Below are 22,674 nucleotides of genomic sequence, written 5' to 3' on the forward strand. Positions count from 1 at the left end.
AGAAGAAAATTAAATTAGCTGATTCAGCAGTTTTTTCATTTGCTCACTTAGGCACTTTTGGAGTGGTTTTTGTTTGTTTGTTTGTTTGTTTGTTTTTATCTTTTATAGCAAGGACCACCAGAATTTGTATCACTGTTGTTTACCCAGAGTTGCCCAGACTTTGAGAAAATAGACCCCTCCCGACAGATGGGGCCTGTTTTCGAGCTGTGAGATGAAATAAGAGATACCCTGTTGGGGGCAAGTTTCTGTTTATTGAGAAGCATTAGTTTTATAAGCATTAGTTTTCTTTCTGTGTCGATACATAAACACGCATGTACACTACAGTAGACTTGCCAGAAGTCCAACATAAAAGGGAGGTGGATTATGACTGCAGCACAAGTCAACAGACCTAACTGAAGCAAATCCCTTTGTTTCTCTGTGACTCGGTTTCCAAATCTTCGGAATCAGAGATGGTACTCACATCCCTGCAGGATTTGGGGTTCTCAGTGTAAGAGAAAGGAGTCACACCTGCACTGATAATTCACTTTATTCTAATGACACATTCACAGTTCCAAGATTTTCTTCCCTTCTGTTTAACCTTTCCAAATATTCTTTGTCAAAGTGTTTCCTTCCAAAAGCACTTCAGGAAGCGTACCACAAATTGGTTTCAACAAGGTCAGTGCAATCTATATATCCTGTTTATCAAAATTTTTCTTTTCTTGCATTGTCTAAACACTCAGTCCAGATTCATTCCAATCGCTGTGTTTCTGAACAGCTTCTGAAGTAAAATATTAAATCTTTTGTTACTGTGATGCGAAGCTTGGAGCAACTCTAGTTTATCTCAGAGAACACCAATACTATTGAAAGTAGAAACCACCTCCCAACTGTTTTCATTTTATCTAATGAACACAGAGGAAAGACTCAGGTCCAAGGAAGAAAAGGTCAAGGACTCAGCAGCTGGAATTGTGTGAGGAATGTTGGCTACAAATTTTAAAGACACAGTTTGCTTAAGTTACAGTTTGCTCACTAATCAGAAATGTCAAATCTACTTGAGATGTTCAAATAGATCACAATCTTTAAAATGCTGAATGGTCATCTGCCTGGGTTTCTTAGATCATTTTTGTATGTTAAGTTACATAGAGGTATAGACACATGGAATTGCATGCTTACTAGCCAGCCATGACACAGAAAGTTGTTGATGTTGGATAACATTGACTGCATTGTTGCTAAGCCCCCAAGAGCTCGTGCTGACAATAGGCTCAAATCCCCAAATATTGGTTCATTTTATTCAAGGCGTCGCACACGGTGTTCAAATCACTGCGCAGGTCCTGCACCACATTCTCAATACTTCTGGTGTCTTTCAGAATTTCAATGCTCTGTGTGTAGGGGTTGAAATATACTGAGAAAGGACGGGTAATTGACTTTGCAAAATCCCTGTAGAATAAACAAAAACAGAAGGAAACACAATCAACCACCCTGGGTACAAGAGACAGATAGACAGAAGGAACAGCCGTTGAAATTTAAGTTATTTTCTACAGAAGGAAGAAAAGCAAGCTTACCTCATCTTCTCTTTGGCTTCTTCAAAACTTTCAGAAACAAAGTAAGCATCTTGGAAGGTGGTGATTAGGCATTCCTGCAAGCAGGTTGTCTTCGGGTCAAAGGCTTTTACACACGCCTTGTCAGAAAGAGCATGCTGCAAAACATACCACAGAACCTATTCAAGACCAGAAAGGGGCTTCCAAAATGCCAGGGCAGCACATTTCCTAGCTTGGCAAGCCATAGAACTTCTCAGTTACTAGTCTACCACAGACATAGAAGCCTCCCTGCAGCAAAGTGGGTGTTAGGAAAGAGATATGTTTGTTTGTTTTTCTTTTTTAAGTCTCTTACAGAAGTTGAGGGAGAAAATGAGCTCATCTTAATATTTCATATACTATCAACCAATTTCTGCAGCAGGACAGTTTAGCGCTATCCCCTGACACAAATGGAATTTTAAATCTACCCTATGAATAGAAGCAGGTATAGCAGAAATATGCTCCTAAATGTGTTTCTATAAGCAATGTGCTGAAATTTCACTTAAATGGCAGAAGTAATAATTACCTGCGTGGAGAGGTAATTGAGACTCTCACTCAACTATTTGTGGACTCATTGGGAGACATTTTGAGGCCAGGTACTGTGTATCAACAGAGAGTTGGGGTGGGCCTGTATATTGAAGGGTGCTTGCAAAGCACTCATTCACCTTCGACAAAGTACAGTAGAGCAATACACAGCAAATAAATATTGCTGGTGGGAGTGCAAAGAACCAATATTAATAGTTATACTTAAACCCAAAGCAGGCATTAGAAAACCAGGAAAGCTGGTATGATTACTCTTTGAGCCTCCATTTAGCTCACCACATGCCTGACACTAAGAACAGTAAGGAATCCTGAATGACTATGTCTTCAAGATAAATTCAGTGGGGTTAAAAGTTAATGGTCATTTCTTACCACGGGCCACCTGCCTGTTTCTAGACTCTCAATGGATGGTTCAGATACCAAGCCTCCATTCTATCTCGTAAGTCTAGATGAAATCCAGAAAAGAGGTTTTTTAAAAGCAACCAAGGTAACTCTGGTGTAAGAGTTTTTGAGTGATACTCGTGTAGATTTCATTCTTAATTTAAGAGGTAGTTCCATTGGTAGAGAAGGAGAAGGAGGGTAGCAGAAATTGCCCTGAGCTGAGTATTAAAACACAGAGGCTGTAGTCAACATGCTGACGCATCCATTTATCCATCCAAAGAATTTCTCTCCAGTCTTTGCCTTCTCAAGCAAACAGTGAGAAATTCCTGAAAGCGTACAAACCAATGCCCTCCCCATCAATATTCTAAGTGCATTCCCTCCAACAATTTCAAAGTGCACACGATTATTTACAGCCCTTGGTGGGGAAGGCTGTGGTCTTCCGTGTTTGGAAACACAATTGAGAATCCATACCAACATGAACAGAAGGGGACCAAGGGCTCGTAATTTGTTTTCCACAAAATCCTGTTGTCCAGATCAAGATCAATGCATATATGGATCATGGAGTGTGGGGGATGTGGAAGACCTTCAGAATGAGCTCATTCTTTTTCTGGCCTGCAGAACAACTTCATTCTGAAGCAGAAGGTCATTACACCTACAAACACTCTTTCGTGGGACTCAGCACAGCACAGTGAACATCAGGGCAGTTTGGTTCCACATGACCAATAAATCCTGTCCACATTTTCCTAACAACTTTACAGTTTTACAAACGAAAGTGTCTTTTGATGAGAGCTATTGCCCCTTTGAGAAGAACTGGCTTCCTGTTGGCTATGGCTTTCAGAATTAGAAGTTGTTTTCATTGCAGTCATACACTGTGATTACATTTAACTGATGTGTCTTACTCAAATTGTCCATTCATTCATTGGTACGTGGAAGGAAGGACACTGATTGACTCCGTGTCCTCAATCTTCCAACTCTCTTCCCTGTCCTGGGAGCCAGAGGCAGACTGGTAGCAGCAAAGGCTGTAAGAACAATTAAGCCGTGGATCCTTGGGACATCTCTGCTGAGCCAAACACTTTTCACAGAGTTGAGGACAAGCACAAAGGGAGATGAAACTCATCAGTGACTCCCATCCATCTCCAAAGCCTCTAGAAGACTTTAGCAACCAGTCACAGTGTGCGCAGAGCACCTGCACAATGTGCGTACCCGATGACAATGACTAAAAACAGCATAGGCTCTGAGCCATTCATCATGTGGTTATTTCACTGACTCTCTAGATGTCTACATTCGTTCATTTTTAGCAGGAAAAGAGGATTAAGAGTAGATCAAGAAAATCCTCAGAGGACAAGGTGCCCTGCCTTAGATTTCACGAGAGAAAACCCACTGAGTAAACAGTTTATCCTTTAAAGCAAAGACCATTAGGTCATACATATGGCACTTGGCCAATATAATAGTTTAGTGAAAATTGGTAGTTGCCTGGAATTTGTTGTTGTTCAGTAGTTGTTTGGTTCTTTTTTTTTTTCTCCCGGAGCTGGGGACCGAACCCAGGGCCTTGCGCTTCCTAGGCAAGCGCTCTACCACTGAGCTAAATCCCCAACCCCAACAGGTTTCACTTTGTAGCCCAGGATGGCCAGCACTATCTTATTGCCTTAGCTTCCCAAGCATGAGGATTACAGAAAAGCACCACACAGACCCAGCAGGAAGTTTACTGTTTTAAGTGCTCAAAACTATGATTTATTCTCAGGAACTATATATGATGCTCTGTTTTATAGAGTCCTCTCCGCCCATAAAGCATCAAGGCGGGACTACTTCTTATCTGTTAATGAATGTGAGGTCACTAACAATAGCCATGGATTAGCCTGAAAAATAGTAAGGGTCTGAACTTGAGAGAGCGGCCTGTGAACGAAAAGCCTGTGCTTAAAATCTCATCCACCTAACATCCAGCTCATCTTTGTGGTGACTGGCAGCAACATCCAGGCTGTCCATGAGGTCTCCATGTCTGAACGCCCATGTGTTCCAAGAGATGCAAAATAGCATCCATGTCTCCTTTGCTACAAAAAGCCACTGACGAATTAGGTTTCTTGAGTCTATCTCTGTTCTTGTAGGTCACCTCTCTTTGGGGAAACAGCTACTACGCTCTCCCCTGTATGTTATGGAAGACGCCTCTGAACACTGTCTAAGTTTTTTGATGTCCCAGACGGACTCCATGGTGAATTCCGTCTTAAGTGTTTACCTTCTGAAACCCTAGAGTATTCAAGAATTAATTGGATATTCTATAGAAAGCTTTATAATGCTCAAGCCATTGCAAATGTGCAAAGATATTTCAGAGTCATCTGCTCCTGTCTGAATACTTTGTAACAGTGGTTTTCAGCCCTCCTAACACCACAATCCCTTAATATAGTTCCTTATGGATGGTGACCCCCCCAACCATAAAATTATTTCCACTGCTACTTCATAACTGTAATTTTGCTACTGTTATGAATCATAATGGAAACATCTGATATGCAGGATATTTCATATGTGACCACTATGAAAGGATTATTCAAGCCCCAAAGGTCAAGACCCACAAGTTGAGAACCACTGCTTTCCTATAGTGCTAAAAACGGGGATATACGATTGGAATCAGAACTCCTGGCTTCTCAATGTGACCACGTCAAAAATCTAGACATATTAAGCCTGGCTAGGTACAGCGTTAGATATGAAGTAACCTAGAAAAATGGCAGCTGGCCCTTGGAAGCTTTGTTTCCTGATAGCCCAAATGCCCCTTTGCCATTTAAGCATCTTGAAAGCTATAGTTAGGCTCCTGCTGCTGTCTCAGAGACTAAAGCACCCAGAAAACCTGCACAGTTGCCTCATACATACACTAACAAAGATTCTGCATCCTCAAAAGATGCTGGCTTCCACATAATGTCATTTGCATCACGATTTTAAAACTCCCACCCACTTCCAGTCTTTTCAAGATCATGGGAAGAAAACACCTTAAAGGAGATAAATAAATATTCATCAAAGTTTCTGAGGAAATCGATTCATAACTCTCCCTTTGAGGTCTCCTGTTCCAATCTCCCTTTGGGGAATCTACACTTCTTTGCTAAATAAACTTGTACTTGATCTAGCTGTTTCTCAACTGAATTATTTCATTCAAGAAGGCAAGTACTGAAGAGAAAACATCACCCAGTAACACTGCAATACCAAATAAGGAAGTGTCTCGAAATGAGCTGCGGTTTCCTCTGTGGCAAATATAAAAAGTCTGACCTACATGGATCTGAGAATCCTCTCGCAGTATAATTTTAACAAGACCTATAAACACAGAGCACAGTCCACTTTGCCCGTGTAAACTGACCAACACTGCCTTCCCTATTTGTCCTGAGGTTGGTTACCCATGTCACCCTTGACTGCCAAGCACCAGTTACTTGGTACTGGTCAATATCCTTTGGACATCAAAAAATTTCCAGTTGCTGGTAGATAATAAGACAAGATAATTCAGAGCATACATCTTAATCTTGGAGATTCGATTTGGTTCCGTTCCTTCCTAGGAATTAGGTTCCATTCCTTGGGGAACCTAATGGACTCTAGAGCCCAAGGTTGTGGTCAGAATTAAACGGGAAATGCATGCAAATGGCTGTCACGGGACGCGCTCCACATATTTACTTTTCATTCCTAATTCAGTTCAGAGACGATTGTATGTGCTGCCCCATAAGCATTTCTTCCCTCGCCTCCAGAAGTCTAGAACCTATAGGGAAAGAATGGTCCCAGGTATGACACTTGTGAGACTCAAAGTGCAATAGTAGCTTTCCTAACTCAACAGCTTGACATCCTCCTTCCTCTCAGACAACCGTTTCTACAGTGACACAAAGGTATTATCTCAGCTACTGCAGATGTAAGCCCGTTATCCTCACTCTCTATATTAGGACTGGTTAAATTTGGGGAGGGGGGAACTCAGCTGTGAAGTCAGATTCATAAGTAGTTTGGGTCCTAGAATCCAAGCAAAGTTTTGCAAAAATTCCTATGCTCACACCACAATGCAAACACCCCTGTGCTCACACCGTAGTCATCTCTTCCCCATATCAGCACAGCAACGAATAGGTAGATTGGACCATGTATACAGATACTATGCGGGCACGTAGGCAGTAACTTTTGAAGCCTCACTTGTTTGCTCACCATTTTAACCAGGCAGGATATAAATTGTGGATGCTGAAGCTTTGAAGCACTACTTGGCATCTCCTTCCTTGGAGGTCTCACTGTTTAAACATAACAGATTTGATAGCTTGTTGGTAAGGTGAGGTCCAGCTTGTCTCCACTAGGTCATCTTCATGTGAATCTGGTGGTTATACGGTTTTGTTCTAGGGATATTTCATTTTTTTAATAACGGTTTTAGCTGACATTCATGGAGAGAATGAATCCTTAGAACTGTGCCACTAGTGAAAGGAAATCCTGTCTAGAGTATGTTTCTTTACAAAGCTGTGTCACACCATCCTTTGGGCCCTCTGCTGGAAAAGTAGAATCAAGTCTCAAATAATGCCTTTTAAATTGTATCTCTAGTATTATAGATGTAGGACAGTACTGTATCATACCTCTGTGGATGTAAAATAGCTTGTACCTGCTTTATGAAAAAAAAAAAAAAGAAAGTCGGAGCTACATTCATGTATCAAGCAAATGTCTGCCCACCGAAGGCTGCTTAGGTAGAATGGTTTATCGACTTGTTCAGCCTATTGTGCAGCTAAAGCTTTCCTATGCTATCAGATTACATCAAGAATAAAGTAACCTGTGCATGGAAATAATCATCCACACACCTTACTCTTGGGAGCTGAAATGTGTGGAGTAAGTAAGATAGCACCTGTACTGTCTAGTTTTATGACACAGGCTATAGTGATGTGTGAAGAGAAACCCTCAATTGAGGAAATACCCCAACCAGATTGGCTAGTGGGAAAGCCTGTGGTGCATTTTCTTAATTAATGGTTAATGGGAGATATCCTAGCATTTAATAAAGGATGCCACCGCTGGGCTGGTGGTCCTGGGTTCTATAAGAAAGCAGGCTGAGCAAGCCACAAAGAGCAAATCATCATGCAAGACTCTTCCATGGTCTCTGCATCAGCTCCTGCCCTCCTGTTTGAGTTGCTGGGCTGACTTCCTACAAATACAAGTTGGACTATTTGCAGCGCTAAACCTCTGAGGAAGGAGGAAAAAGCCACCCTCCTCTCAATAAAACGTGAGCTAGCACTTTGATCGCATAGATCACTGTCTTTAAATTACAGCCATGCCTGCTTCCGGGTCTCTTACTGTTCTTCTCGCTCTACCTAGCTCTGTGAACCTCGAGAGTACGTTCTCTTTTCACACCCAAGTGCTCTGCATTTTTTTTTCCAGACCAGATTCATGACTTGAGTTGTTTGTTTCTGCTATTAATAAAAGTTCTAACGGCCAGATTCTGAAGGAAAGAGTTCATGCAGTCGCTGGATGGGTAAAGAGGATGGTAGGCTCCTTAAGAACCGTCTCCGAGAGTGTCCCAAGCCTGATTGCAGGACGAGTGCTTTCTCAGTCACTTACATCTTAAGGGAAGGCAGGATTGAAGCCTAGCCTTTTGACCCTCACCTTTAGTGGAAGTTCTCTCCCACAGAGACATGAAGATGGATGCTTTTAAGGGAGCTCTTATGGGTTATGTTTTTCTGGAGGCTTTAGGAGGCTTGTTTCTGGAAGGCCCCAAATTTCTTGGATCATGGTTTCTTCCTGACATCCTCTGGCCTGACTTCTGCCACATTGCCACCCTTCATTCATATCGCCTCCTTATTTTGTAAGTAACCCTGTGAGTGTATTTGGTTTATTTAATAATCTTTCGATATGATAAAAACCTTAGTTTACCTTAATTGTCTTTGCAAAGTAATATTTCCCAGTGGAAGTAACATATCTGCAGGTTCTGGGGGTCTAGGATGGAGAGAGCCTTGAGCTCAGCCTCCTGCTGTTCCGGAACAAAAGCAGCAGTGTGAGCCTGGGTCCTGTAATCACCGCCACCACCACCACCACCACCACCACCACCCACCACCACCACCACCACCACCACCACCACGGTCAACTGGAGGACCTGGCATCAGGGGCTGAAGTTCTCCTCCCAGAGATCTAGAGTGTTGGCTGTAGCTCTATCTTTCTCACTGGACGGTTGTAAGAATAAACTGAGCAGACAGACAAAAAAAAAAATAAAAAAAAATAAATTGTGGATGCTGAAGCCTCCAGCAACTGAGGGACCACCTCAGGCCAACAGTTACAACAGTAGAAAATATTTCAGTGCGATATATAATCCTTGCAGTCCATTCGAAACTGCAAGGATGTTTGCATAGGGATTATGATAATGCTATTAATTAAAGCCATCCCTCTGTTGGATCAATATCTCTATCACGCAGCTCAGCAATGGTTCCTCACACTTAATTTTCCTCAGTGATGCTAGGCTTTCTTGGTTTGAATAAGATTCACAGGCAAGGGAGCAGCCTCCTTCTTCAGTGGACACAGCCCAGGAGTTTCTGCCCTTCAGTCCTCCAACATTTACTCTATCTTTATTAACAGGCCTCCCTTCAGGAAAGGCTGCAGAGCTCTGCAGCTGAGTCTTCACTCCGGCAGCAACACTGACCTTCCAGGTAACCTCAGAAAACCTGCAAGGCCCGTGAGACTTTTCTCCACAGCCTGGCAGTAATTCTGACCACCTCCAAGCACTGCTGGAAGTGGCAATAAATACCAATGATTGTAATAAATAGAGAGCTGTTTGGAGAATGCTGATTAATAGCTAGATAAAGGTAAAATAATAATTAACCGTGCGAGGACATCCTAAAACCAAAGCCAAAAACAGGTAGTCAGATTTGCTTAAACCTGAAACACAAAGGAGATATATTTATATGCCGTATTACAGCAATTACTGTGCGACTAAAGCCACCAAATCTTTGCCTTGAAGGGAAGAAGGAACTAGAACTCACCCTTTTCCATCAAAAGGAGTAGAAACTGCCACTTTTGCATTTGAAGTAGATCATTTTCTTTTTCAAGGCAAGACTCACATTTCGTCGTTAGCACTCACTTCCTAACCACCTATCAGAGTGTGATGTGTGCTGTACCCCGACAGGCTCATGCAACTCCACACTCGGTTTCCAGGCAATGGCACTGTTCTGTGAGGTGTGTGTGGCTCTTTCAGGAGGTGGAGCCTAGATGGAGGAAGTGAGTCGCTGGGTGGAGAGTTGCAGCCCAGCACCGCTCTTGCTTCTGGGCCAGCTGGCGTGGTGAGAGCAAAGCACATCACCATCTCCCTCCACCAGCCGCTCCTGCCACCATGATGATAAACTGTCTCCCTGGAACCTGAGAACCAGATGAAACCTGTCCTTCCCGATGTTGCTTTAACCAGGTGACAAGGGGAAATAACTCATGCCCATCCCAGAGTGAACGACTTTCCCTGTTGGCTCTGTAACGTACTAATCCCTTTCTCGGGCCTTCCCTACAAGACTCCGTTTCTCACAACTCAGGCCATCAGCTTTGGAGTGTGGTGAAGAAAATGAATGGATAAGCAAGGGCATAAGAAGCGAAAAGTAAGTTATATTGTTAGAGCGACTGTAGAATGGGGAGAAAAAGGGTGACGTGCGAGACACGGGCTAGGCAGTTGGTAAAAGAGCCCACTTATCGCGTTTGTACTTAGCGCATGGTTAACCGTTCTCTGCAATGATGAGACATGTAGAAAAGCCCCACCTTCACAGGCTTCTGGAGTTCCTCCTAGCGTGTGAACCCTCATACTGAGGGTAGGTTTTAATCAGATTTATGCTCACTTTATAAGTTTTCTCATATTTGCTTTATTTTTGTCTCTGAAAATAAAATCAACTATGATATTCATGATATCATATATGTATGTGTATGCTTATGTGTATGTGTGTGTATGTGTGTGTATGTGTGCTATTAATAAAGCCATCCCTATATTCAGTCTAGAATCATAATATCTTTCTTCAAATATATGCGTGTATTTGTGTGTATATATAATATAATATAATATAATATAATATAATATAATATAATATATATTGTGTGAATAAAAAAAGTGAAAGTCCTCCATTAAACTACAGATACTGCTCTTAGAAACACTTCTAAGCCACCGCTTCTCAGCCTTTGGCTAAGATCGACTGTAGAAACACTTGGCCAGCTCTGAAGAGCAGCATCTCTGCCCTCGGGAAAATTACAGCCCCAATCTTAGGAGTTTTATGTTCTGAGAGAAAAGGTGAGTTGTGCCTACTTAGATGAAAGTTATGAAGACTATACTAAAAGCCTCCAGCAACTTAGGGACCCATATTAGAACATCAGTTAGAAAAAATACTTTCCTGATATAAGATAACGTTTTTTCAAAATTGTAAAAACATTTACATAAAACTTGTGATCATGCTATTAATAAAACCATCCCTACATTGGGTCTAGGATCATATCTCTCTTCAAATTAAAAAAAAATATGTTCAGGGAACTGGAGAGACAGCTCAGTGGCTAAGAGTGCTTGCTGCTCTGTCAGAAGATGAGACCACCTGGGGGTCTGACACCCTCTTCTGGATTCGGTGAGCACCTGAATTCACATGCACACGCATACACACACATAAAAACACACAACTATAACTGTTAAGTGTTTAAATGAGCTGTGAAGTGCTCTGGACACTTATAAGAGCAAGACAGACAGGGAGAGAGGGGCTGCTAAAGAAAACGCCAGTGTTCCAGATTCTCTGTGAACAGTTAGAAGGTATTTCTTATGCAACAAACATCTAAATTGTATAAACGGTCCAAAACAGCAATCATGGGGATGCTGGAGTGTTGAAGTCTGAGAATGGAAGAATGCTAATGTCCAGAGGTGATGGACCTGAACAGGAAGCTGCACGGCAGACAATGCCCTTTGCTCTACATATTTCTAGCTGATTTCCATTTCTAGATGATTCTGTCCACACCAGGACAAACAAAAACAACAGATTCACCCCAGTGCTGCCTAACATATGCCTCATTAACCAGACCAAGAGACCCTGTCAAAAGTTGGGAGCCACAAGAGAGATTTGTTTCTTTTGTTTCTGGAATAATTTACAAACCATCTGAAGGGAATGTAAATAGATATGGCTCAGGAGTTTTGTTTTCTGACTTTTTCAGGGGAAACTAAGAAGCATTCCTAGTGGGTACGGTCTTATAGGCAGTCATGCCATATTATTGCTGTAGGATTTGACCAGTGGATTAAGATTAGCACTAACTATATTGACTATTTTTTTTAAGAGCCGGCAAAATGGCTCAGCAGGTAAATCGGCTCGCTGTGTGTCCCTACTGACCTGGATTTCATCCTCAGAACCACACGGTAGGAAAGAACCAATTTTGCAATGTTGCTTTCTGACCACGCATGTGCTGTGGAATGTACACACACACCACACACACCACACACACAAACTACACACACACACTACACACACACACCACACACACACACCACACACACACACTACACACACACACATGCTACACACACACACTACACACACACACTACACACACACTACACACACAAACTACACACACAAACTACACACATACACTACACACACACTACACACACATGCTACACACACACAATACACACACATAATATACACACACATACACACACACAAAAATACACACACAATACACACACACCACACACACACATGCTACACACACACAAATACACACACACCACACACAATACACACACACAATACACACACACAAACAATACACACACACTACACACACACAATACACACACACAATACACACACACAATACACACACACACAGTGGAGAACACTTTCAAATGTTATCACATTATACCAAGTTTCTGTTATTTTGACAATTACCTTTTGTTCTAACCACACCCAGCCTTAGTCAGCTGCCCAGATGTGCAGGGCTCTGATTGCAGCCCAGCTGGTACTCCCTTGGTCCACTGCTCGTCTGAGCATCTTCTCCTTTCCCAGTACCCCCTCCCGAATCCTCAAGCCTCACTGTGAGCAGCAGGGTCCTCCTTAGCAAGCCTTCTCAAGCATGGCCCGGGATGTACTAGACACAGTTGTCACGCTTTTTCTATTAGCTACTTGGTTTTTTATCTGGCACTAGATGTCAAGTCCTGGCTAGTAAGAGCCTCAGGCCATTGAATCTAGAGCACGCTGACACTGCGGTCTACACTGCCTGCCTTTGGGGCTGGCTCTAGCACATTAGCTGTGTGGCTTAGGCAAGTCCTGTAATGCCTTTATGCCCTCAGTTGTCTCATCACTAACAATAATGACATCATGTTCCTGTGGGGCTGAGCTAATATGTACAAAAATCTGAAACTCAGGGGGAGCTGGAGAGATGGCTCAGTGGTTAGGAGCACTGACTGCTCTTCCAGAGGTCCTGAGTTCAAATCCCAGCAACCACGGGGTGGCTCACAACCATCCCTAATGGGATCTGATGTCCTTTTCTGATGTGTCTAAAGACAGCCACAGTGTACTCACATATAAAAATAAATAGATAATTCTTTTTTTAAAAAATCCGAAACTCTAAGAGTTTGGTACGTTTTGTTATTTTCTCCACGTCCTTCATCACGCTCTGACTTTCAATCTCCAGTATTTGGCACACTGTAAGGAAAGATTTTTAATGAATGAGTAAATTATCTGATTATAGAAGTTATAAAACTGCCGTGCGATTGCACCTCTCAAGAATACAAATAAGCGAGCCATTGCAGGAACAACGCGTTCCCGCTGTAGTACAGGACAGCAGTCAGTGCTGAAGACAGCACCCTAAGCCAGTCTATAATCCTGATCTCAGGCGGAATGATAAAGCAAGATTAAGTTATTTTTCAGTGTGATTTCCAGATTATACATCATATTGCCTTCTAAATGCATCAAATCTTACTAGAATGTTAAAAATTATCAGAGTGTCCCAGAGCCTACCATTTCCAAATAAATGATCATTTTACTATTTAAGGAAAAAACTGACAATTTTTAAGCATCACTCGTACATACAACATCTCTCCTTGAAACTATCTTCACTCAGTTTGTGCTCTTTTAAACTGTTAATATGTACAGATCTTTTTGGTTGTGGTTCCTGCCGCTGCTGCTGCCGCTGCTGCTGCTACTGTTTTTAGAGACAGGGTTTCTCTGTGTAGCCCTGTATGCACTGGAACTCACTCTGTAGACTGGGCTGGCCTCAAACTCAATGATCTGCCTGCCTCTCCCTCCCAAGTGCAAGGATTAAAGGTGTGCACCACCACTACCATGTTAATGAACAAGTATTTAAAATACATTAATTTGGGGGGAGAAGAAATCTCCAATTTCCCTTTGAGAGGTAGAAGCTGAGGTGTCCATGGAGCCACAGAGAAGACGGGAACCAGAGTAGCAAAGCCAGGCTCCCCAGCAGTCGTCAATCAGGAGCATCGCTGTGAATTCATTGCCTGCTCTCAGCTCTAAGTTCAAGACAGCCATTTGTTGTTCCCCAGCATCTGAGTATGCATTTGTCATTCCTGTTGGCTCGGACACATGGCTGCTCATCCATTTGAGTCACACCACGAACACAGAAAGGCTTGACCCATTTTCAGAGCTGCAAAAAGGGAGGTCAGCACCCACATCTGAGGTGCCAGATCGTATATATTAAATATGTATGGGGAGCTGTGAGCAGAGATGCTCAGACAAACAAATCAATATCTTCCATGACCTTGAACCAGTCTGCTTGGGAAGGGTATTTTCATTCACAGCTTCATACCTTCAATTCTCCGATGGAGGAAAGTAACCCTGCTCCGTACGCCCGCAGTTGACCTTCTTGCTTGCAAAGGCCGAACTCGATTGTGAAGAAATAGCACTAAAAAGAAAGAAAAGAAAAGATGGACACCCATTCAGTGAACTGGTCAACAAGCTCCTTCACGGAATAAAATGGCACCCAAAATAAAATGCTGCACTGTACATAAATGCCTTAAAATTTTAAAATAAATTTAAGTCCGGAGTATTTATTGTAATTCATTCTCTTGCTTAATGACCCTGCCCTGGTTTGTATATCTCAGTGAACTTTGGTTAATTTCAGCACATGATTTTTTTTGCAATTTTTTATGATACCATTTTAAATAATAATCCTGCTCTAAGTTGAAAAAAATATAGGAAAAAGTGTAAATCACAGGGAGTCTTTTGATTCCTGTATGCAGACTTTGTGCATCAAATCTTATCTCCTGTAATAATTTTAAAATTAAAATTAATTTTAAAATTTCAGGAAAATATGAAAAAATGAATTGGAATCTAGTCACCTCAAACTTATATTTTCAATTTGATTATTCGTTCAGAAAACTCTTTTAAGTTTTATTATTATTATTATTATTATTATTATTATTATTATTATCATTCTTACTATGTACGCAGTGTTCTGCCTGCGTGTATGTCTGCAGGCCAGAAAAGGGCACTAGATCTCATTAAAGATAGTTATGAGCCACCCTGTGGGTGCTGGGGCTTGAACTCAAAACCTCTGGAAGACATTAATTATGTGCTGTGACTCTAAGGTGAGGTCTAAGCAATAAAATGCATATCCTGATAGAGTTACAGGAAGGAAATAAAAAAAAGAAACTAATTAAAAACAGAATATTTGGGGTTGGGGATTTAGCTCAGTGGTATAGGAAGCACAAGGCCCTGGGTTTGGTCCCCAGCTCCGGAAAAAAAGAACCAAAAAAAAAAAAAAAAAAAACTCTGGAAGAATAGCCAGTGCTCTTAGCATCTGAGCCAATTCCAACCCCTCGGTAGGCACCCATTAAGCTGGAGAGAAGACGGTTATTATCAGTGGGCAAAGCGTGCCCTGAGCAAGCACAATGGTCTGAGTGTGGAGGGTTTGGACCCCTGGTACTCCCATAAAAGCTAGGCATGGTAACACATCTGTAATCCCAGCACCAGGGAAAACAGGCAGATCCCAGGATCTCACTGGCCAACCAATCTAAAACAGTGAACTTCGGGTTCAGCAAGAGACCCTGTCTCAAAAACTAAGGTGGTCAAAACCAGAGATCAATAGTGATGACCAACGTCAACTTCTGGCCCTCACTCGAGCAAGCATAGCCAAGCTCGTAAATAAACATAAACACACAAACAAATAGGTGAATAACCAAATCTTTCCAGTTGCATTTGTTGAAAAACTACTGGGCGCCTGTCTTTCAGAAGTGAAAGAGAGACAAAGAAAACAAAAACACACTGACCTACCTATCAAAACTATTGTCGGTGTGTTTTCAGGAAAATCTTAAATGGATACTAATGTACGCATATGTATACGCGTGTCTATGCATAGTTTTTAAGGAGACCGTTGGGTGGGTTAGAAAAGGGAGTCTGGGAAGAGCTGGGAACAGGGTGGATGTGGTTAAAATATATTATACAAAATTCTCAGAGTAATAAAAGAGCAGGGGGGAAAAGTAAACAGAATCTGCAATTGCTTCTGTTGGGTTCAAGAAATCAACCTGGACAAGAAAAAAAAAATGTCTGCACAACCATAAAACTCTTGCGAGGGGCTGAAATCACACTGTTCTTGTTCTAATCGAGAAGTGAGAAGCCAGCAACACGTAATAAGAATTGAATCAAATTAGCGCTGTCCTGCGTCCGTGGTGCTAGGGCACCGAAGGTGTTGAGAAAGAAGAGAGTTTAAACACTCCTGAAAGGGGACAGAAAATAATTATAATTTCTAGCCCATGACAGCCTGCTCTATTTTTACCCAGAGGTTGAAATGCCCTCTGATTCTGAAGGGTTTTGTTTGCTTGTTAATGCAGGGATAACCTCCGAGGTCAGGCGGTCCCATGCTCTGCATAACTGAGCTGCACCCAAAGGAGTGGCCACTTCCAAGCCACGGGGCCTCACCTCCAGAAGCAAGGCCTCCTTCCTAATTCAGTTGCCAAAGAAATGCCAAAATTAAAGACCGTGTCGCCAATGAATATGCCTCCTTACCCTGTCTGTCCCACATTTTCTTTGTTTTACAGTATACTGCTTTTCTGACGGTATCTGGGGTACTTTTATGGGTGATATAAAACTGCTTTAATCCGTCTCACCGCATTGAAGTATAAGGCCTATGCAGCACGTGTTATCTCCTAAAAGCAAAATAAATTCCAGTGCCATTGATACTGTACAACATTCTTTGTTTGGAGAGGCCGTCCTGTGTTACAGGCTGCTTGGCATCATTCTAGGTATCAATAAAAATCCCCCACCTCAGGCTTTTGGGCAGCTCCAATAAAGTGGCTGTGATGCTTGGTTTTGTCAATTGACACAAACCCTAAACATATCTCAGAATGGAGGCTTTTAATTGGAAAAAAATATATACCTCCATAAGATTGGCCTGTGGGAAGCATTTTCTTGATGCCTGTGGGTGGTGTCACTCCTAAGGCATGTGATCCTGGTTGCCGTAAGACTGAGCAAACCACATGGATCGAGCCAGTGAGCAAGCCTTCTCCTGGCCTGCTGTATCGGCTCCGGATTCCGTGAGTTCCTGATCTGCCTTCCTTGGATAACAACTCCAAGTTGTGAGATGAAAGAAATCCTTTTCTCCCCAAGTTGCTTTTGGTCACGGGTGTTTCATTGCAGCATTAGAACCCCTAGCTAAGACAGGGACTTGTTTACTAAAGCTTTGTTATAAAGAATTTGCAAAAAAAAAAAAAAAAAAAAAAAAAAACCCTCACACACCAAAATTAACCAGATCCAAAGTCTGTCGTCTCAGCGAGCTTCTCCACAGTTACAAGTGGAAATTCACACTGGATTTTGCAGTCTCACAATTGATGATATTTTTATGCCCAGCTTGACATGATGTTTTAAAGGCTACAAAAGGACATGTGTTTTCCTGCCAAGAACCATACAATGGCATTGTGATGGCCCTGGAAACATAGATGAATCTGGCTGCAGAGCTTTGCGCTTACTATCCCCTGTAGCAGTGTATTCCTCTCTATAGGTATTCGTGGAGTGGTCATTTTCTTTCTTTTCTGTGAATTTTTCTTAATTGGAAATAAATTCTTCTCTCATAAAACGCATCCCAACCACCCTCCCTCCATTCCTCCTAGCTCCCCCAACCTCCTCTCTCCCCCAGACTTGCTCCCCCTCTGTTTCCTCCTCAGAAAAGAGCAGGTCTCCAAGAGATGACAGCTAGATGTGACAAAGCAAGGTACAGTAAGTCAAGGCAAAGTCCCTCTCATCGAGGCTGGACTAGACAACCCAGAAGGAAGAAAAGAGCCCCAGGAGCAGGCAAAAGAGTAAGTATGCGCTGGCTCCCACCATGAGGAGTCTCACAAGAACACCAAGCCAACGGCCACAACACGCAGGCCCTATGCTTACCATCTCAGACTCTGTAAGCCCTGATTAGCTGATTCAGTTCTCCTGGTGTCCCCCATCCCCTGTGAGTTCCTACAGTCTTTCCTCCCTCCCTTCTGCAGGGCTCCCTGATCTCCAAGGGAGACCTCAGTTTTAGACACGCTCTTCACACAATGTCTGACTGCTGGTCTCTGCAACCACGCACGTTTGCTGCTACAAGAAGCCTCTCTGAACTTTCCTTTCTCAATGAAAAGTTAGTTCGTGAAAATGATTGCAGCATAAATGTCAACCATGCTCTCTGTTTAGTATGAGTCTGAAGTGCTACATGAAGACCATCTTCCACCCAACACCATCCTGCCCATTGACTGTTACCGCTGCCATTGCCTACGTCACTCAGTAGTATGAGCCATGATAGGACCAGGGTCTCGCCTCCTTCTTCACTGCAAGATCTTAATATTTAGACAAGAGTCTAGCATCAAATAACTGCTAGAAATGTCTATAGAGTAGGTGAATGGGTCCGCGGGTGGAAGCCACTGTCAGGAGGGATCCGGTCGCCTAGCTTAGAGAGGCAGATGCTAGAGAACAACTCCGGTCTTTGCTGCCTTCATTTTCTCTTACTTCAGAGTAGACGCGAAAACCGAACCTGTCATCCATTCGCCCATCAGTTCGGTATTTATGCACGGGTGTTCGGCAAGCCCTTACGGTGTGTTTCAGGAGTTACTAGGAATCAACCAGGGACGAATGGTACCGCATCTCTAGGAATAGTTTGTTTGTTAAAACTGAGTGTTATCCTCAGCTCCACGCGGAGCGAGGAGGGGCCGTAGGGCGGGATGTGGAGATGCTAGAAGTCAGTCTCCCTAAAGTCTCGTGAGAATAACCAAAAACGAGAGTTGCTAACGTGTTGGAAAGCTGCAAATAAAAGCCCTCAAGTCTGCCATCCGAACAACTGTGTACAGGCTGCTCACAGTGGAACAAAGTTCTTGCTATTCACAGAGAAGCCTAGAACACACGTGGAGACAAGGCCCTTCTACTTCACCAAAATGGAAAGCTTGTGTAGGAAGGCAGGGTGATCTACCCAGCACCCATCGTGACATTTACAAGATCCAGAGCTCAGTGTCTTACAAAGCCCAACATCAGCGTCGGCCTTCCTGTAAGGTTTCTAAATAAAATAATTATTATTATTATTATTATTATTATTATTATTATTATCAGTGGGTGTGTGATTTCCCTTTACAACCCAATGACAGGCAAATGAAAATCTGGAACAAGGAAGCTGGAAGCTCACGGTGTCTCCTTGGAGTGCCTTTGGTTCGCCTCCCTGATTTATCTTACCTTTTCAGCTCACCACACAACATCCTTGGAAACTTAACGTTGAATATAGAAAACTCAGTGGGCAAATGTGTCGTCTTAGTCAAAGGTATCCGAAACACACATGCGGTGCCCGCTGCAGGAGCATCCAGGTCGACTGTTAAGTGCGTTTTTAATTCCCCACACTGCATCATTGAAACAGAATGCACAGCCCCGGTTAGCACCAAATCAGAACAGGCTGACAGGGCTCCTGAGAAGACTCCACACATCACACACCAGCCTCGGCGTCTTCCCCTGGATGTGGGCCTCTGTCTGGTTTTAATAACAAGAATTAAAAGGCCTGCATTGGTTTGACTAAAGATTCAAATGTTGAGTGGAGGATTATCCAGTGTATCCTACGCTAATACACTTCTAGCAACAGAACGGCCTCCAAGGGAAGAAGAGCCCTGTGGATCTTCCTTCCCATGGTTCTAGTGCTCTCTGGCCCCTTCCTGCATCTGGGAGTCCCTCCAAAATGTCTGCCCTTCCATGGCTCCGTCTGCTCCTTGTCTGCCTATCTTTGCCTTCATCATCAAGAAAGCCCCTGGCTGCAGCTTCGGCAGCCCGCTTTCCTCATAGAAGCAGACATTTTGCTCTGACGCGTCTTCCCATTGTCAGCTCTGTGTGTGGCTGACAGATAATAAGTAATGAAGAATTACATCTAAAACTGAAGTGTTGGCGAAATTGGAATTAGGGACTTACTAGAGATGCTTTTTTGCTCTCAATAGTAATGAAGACCTCTCTCAGATCACGAACTGAAGGAAGACACCGGCCACACATGTCTACTGCCTGGCTTTCTAGGCAGAGCCAGCTCACAGTTGAACTGAATGACCCCCCCTACAAATGTCTTAGAGTTCAAGGATAGCTAACTGCTTCTGGAAATTTTAAGAAAATGTAATTTATTTTCCTCACACAACTCTCCAGATGTGGATCTATAATATATTCCCTTGAGGTTTTTTTTTTCCCAGACAAATATCCTACCTATTATCACAAAATAAATATGCAAGAGGTAAAGAAAAAAATAAAAACACTGAGCTTTGTAAAAACACCTGCGAAAGAGAATTGCTGATTCTTGGCCGCTAATGTCTTTTAAACAGAAACAAATAATAATAGTAAAACTAACACCTCCCAAATTGAAGGCTACCTTTCATCATCAGCGCTGATGTTCATGAATTCTAAATCTTACACGCACTCGTGATATATAATTATTTGTAAATATTTTATTTGAATATAATTACATATAATTATTAGCTTAAAACCAAAACAGGAATGATAGATGGGACCTCTTCCGCAGAAGAAAGCAGAGTAATTTACATTCACAGTCATTAAGCAGAAAAAGACAGAAGCGTGAGTGACAATCTGAACTCTGAAGGGCTGTGGAACACACCTAAGGATTGCTCAGAAAAAAAAAAAAAAAACAGATAGGGTGCACAATGCTGCCATCTTCAGATCACTGCGGGTAATACACCATTCTCAACCGCGATCCAAGTTTGAAAGAACCACCAACGTGAAATCATGCCAACATAATACAGAATGGTCTCATGTGGTGATTGAAGAAAGGTCTCTCTGCAGGGCCCAAGTGATGATGCTTCAATCCCACTTGGGAAGGAGAAGAAAACAATCATGGGAGGCAGAGGGAGGGAGGGACCTGGGTGGGAAAGGAGAGGGGGAGGGGAAAGGGGGAACATGATCAGGTATGGAGGGTGTGGAGAAACAGGAGAGAAGCCTTGAGGGCCAGCAGAATGAAAATATACAACCTCGTGGGGGTGGGGAGGACGCTCTAGAAAGTACCAGAGACCTGGGAGGTGAGAGACTCTCAGGACTCAAAGGGATGAACCTTAGATGAAATGCCCTACAGTGGGGAGAGGGAACTTGAAGAGTCCACCTCCAGTAGAAAGACAGGATATCAATTGAGGCATGGGGTTGTCATCCCACAGTCAAAATTTTTGACCTAGAATTGTTCCCGTCAAAAAAAAAAAAAAAAAAGGAGAGACTGAGGGGAAGGCAGTCCAGTGACAGGCCCAACTTGGGATCCATCTCAAAGGGAGGCTCCAAGGCCTGACACTATTACTGATGCTATGATGTGCTTACAGATGGGGGCCTAGCATGACTGCCCTCTGAGAGGCCCAACAAGCAGATGACTGAGACAGGTGCAGATACACCCAACAAATAGGCAGAAGCCAAGGACCCCTGTGAATTAGGGAAAGGCTAGAAGAAGCTGAGAAGGAGGGCAACCCCATAAGAAGACCAGCAGACTCAACCAACCCAGATCCCTGAGATCTCTCAGACACTGAAGCAGCATACACCAGCTGGTCCAAGGCTTCGACACATAAACAGCAGAGGACTGCCTGGTCTGGCCTCAGTAGAAGAAGATACACCTAACCCTTGAGAGACTTGAGGCCCCACAGAGTGGGGAGGGTTGTGGGAGGGTGGACATCCTCTTAGAGATGGGGAAGAGAAATAGGATGAGGAACTGGGGGAGGGGGGCAATGACTGGACTGTAAAAAAATAAAAGTAATAATTTTAAAAACAAATGAAGGAAGGAAAGGAGGGAGGGAGGGAGGGAGGGAGGAAGGAAGGAAGGAAAAGCAACACTGTCTTTATGTTTGGGGTTAACATCTTGAGGGACTTGCTACGGCCGCATATTCCAGTTAAAGAGAAATCCAGGTCTATCATGGAATACTAAAAATGGACATTTTCTCTTCTTGTCTCTCTGTTGAAGAGCCTCTCTGTCTTCTAAAATCCCCTGTATGCTCAGAAATAATTAGGTTTCCCTTTTCTGAGAATCATTCTGTACTGATGAATCAGGTTTAAATGGTACGTAGGAGCTTCAAGGCTAAGGATGCTAATTCTTCCTCTTTTCTCTAGGGAACAAACTTAACATGTCACTTAACAAATTCCTGAGTAGATGGGAACACGAGTGGCATATTTTCTGTCACCTTTCCAAAACAAAGCCTTTCTTGCATAGTAGTAGTATTTTTATTTAATAATCACACACATTCTCTCACATCTAGAATTCTATTATCCACTTACCCAGGCGAGAAGTAAAAAGTTCACAAAGAAAGCTGGAGAGAGCCTGACTGAAACTGTGATCCTTGCAGAAACTGCACTAAGTTCCATGTCTCTTGTTTATACAAAAGACTCCTTCACTCCCTTATTCCAATCTGACCTTCCACACGGCTCTAAGCGAGCTTAGTTACGGGGCTCCTAAACCCACCTAACATAAGAGAACAAGAACAATACACCAGAAGGAAAGCCAAAATTGTCCAAAAATGCCAAAGCACAGTATCCGGCAACTGAATAGCAAGGTGCTTCCTAACTTGGGGTTATCACTCCATAGTAGGACTTACCTCAAGCTTCAGGGCATTGACTGGCAACCTAGGCAGGCTTAACAACGCGTTCTTTTACAAGTTGTCCTCCTACCTGCCCGTGAAGCAGACAGAGAAGTTATTGGCTGCATTGTTTGCGTGAGAAAACAGGGACCCAAAATTCTGGAACTATTAGTTATGAATCAAACTTGAGTTTGCAACCTCAGATCATCCAGCAGTGATCAAGCTTCTACATGCAGA

General features: G+C 42.9%; 1 protein-coding gene across 2 annotated transcripts in view; it reads right to left on the reverse strand.

Annotated features, from left to right (window-relative positions):
- Positions 1–231: 231 nt before the first annotated feature.
- Positions 232–22,674, reverse strand: part of Tph2 (tryptophan hydroxylase 2) — a 104,397-nt gene continuing 81,954 nt past the window's right edge. The window contains exons 9-11 of one of the 2 annotated variants that reach the window (XM_063263689.1): positions 14,214–14,309; positions 1,539–1,672; positions 232–1,413 (exon numbers count right to left, since the gene is read on the reverse strand). In XM_063263689.1, the coding sequence (XP_063119759.1) occupies positions 1,239–1,413; positions 1,539–1,672; positions 14,214–14,309 (405 nt within the window). In that variant the 3' untranslated portion in view covers positions 232–1,238. The remainder of the gene's footprint in view (positions 1,414–1,538; positions 1,673–14,213; positions 14,310–22,674) is intronic. The other variant, NM_173839.3, reaches the window with a different exon arrangement.

Source organism: Rattus norvegicus, chromosome 7 (genome assembly GCF_036323735.1).
Source record: "Rattus norvegicus strain BN/NHsdMcwi chromosome 7, GRCr8, whole genome shotgun sequence".
Lineage (NCBI taxonomy): Eukaryota > Metazoa > Chordata > Mammalia > Rodentia > Muridae > Rattus > Rattus norvegicus.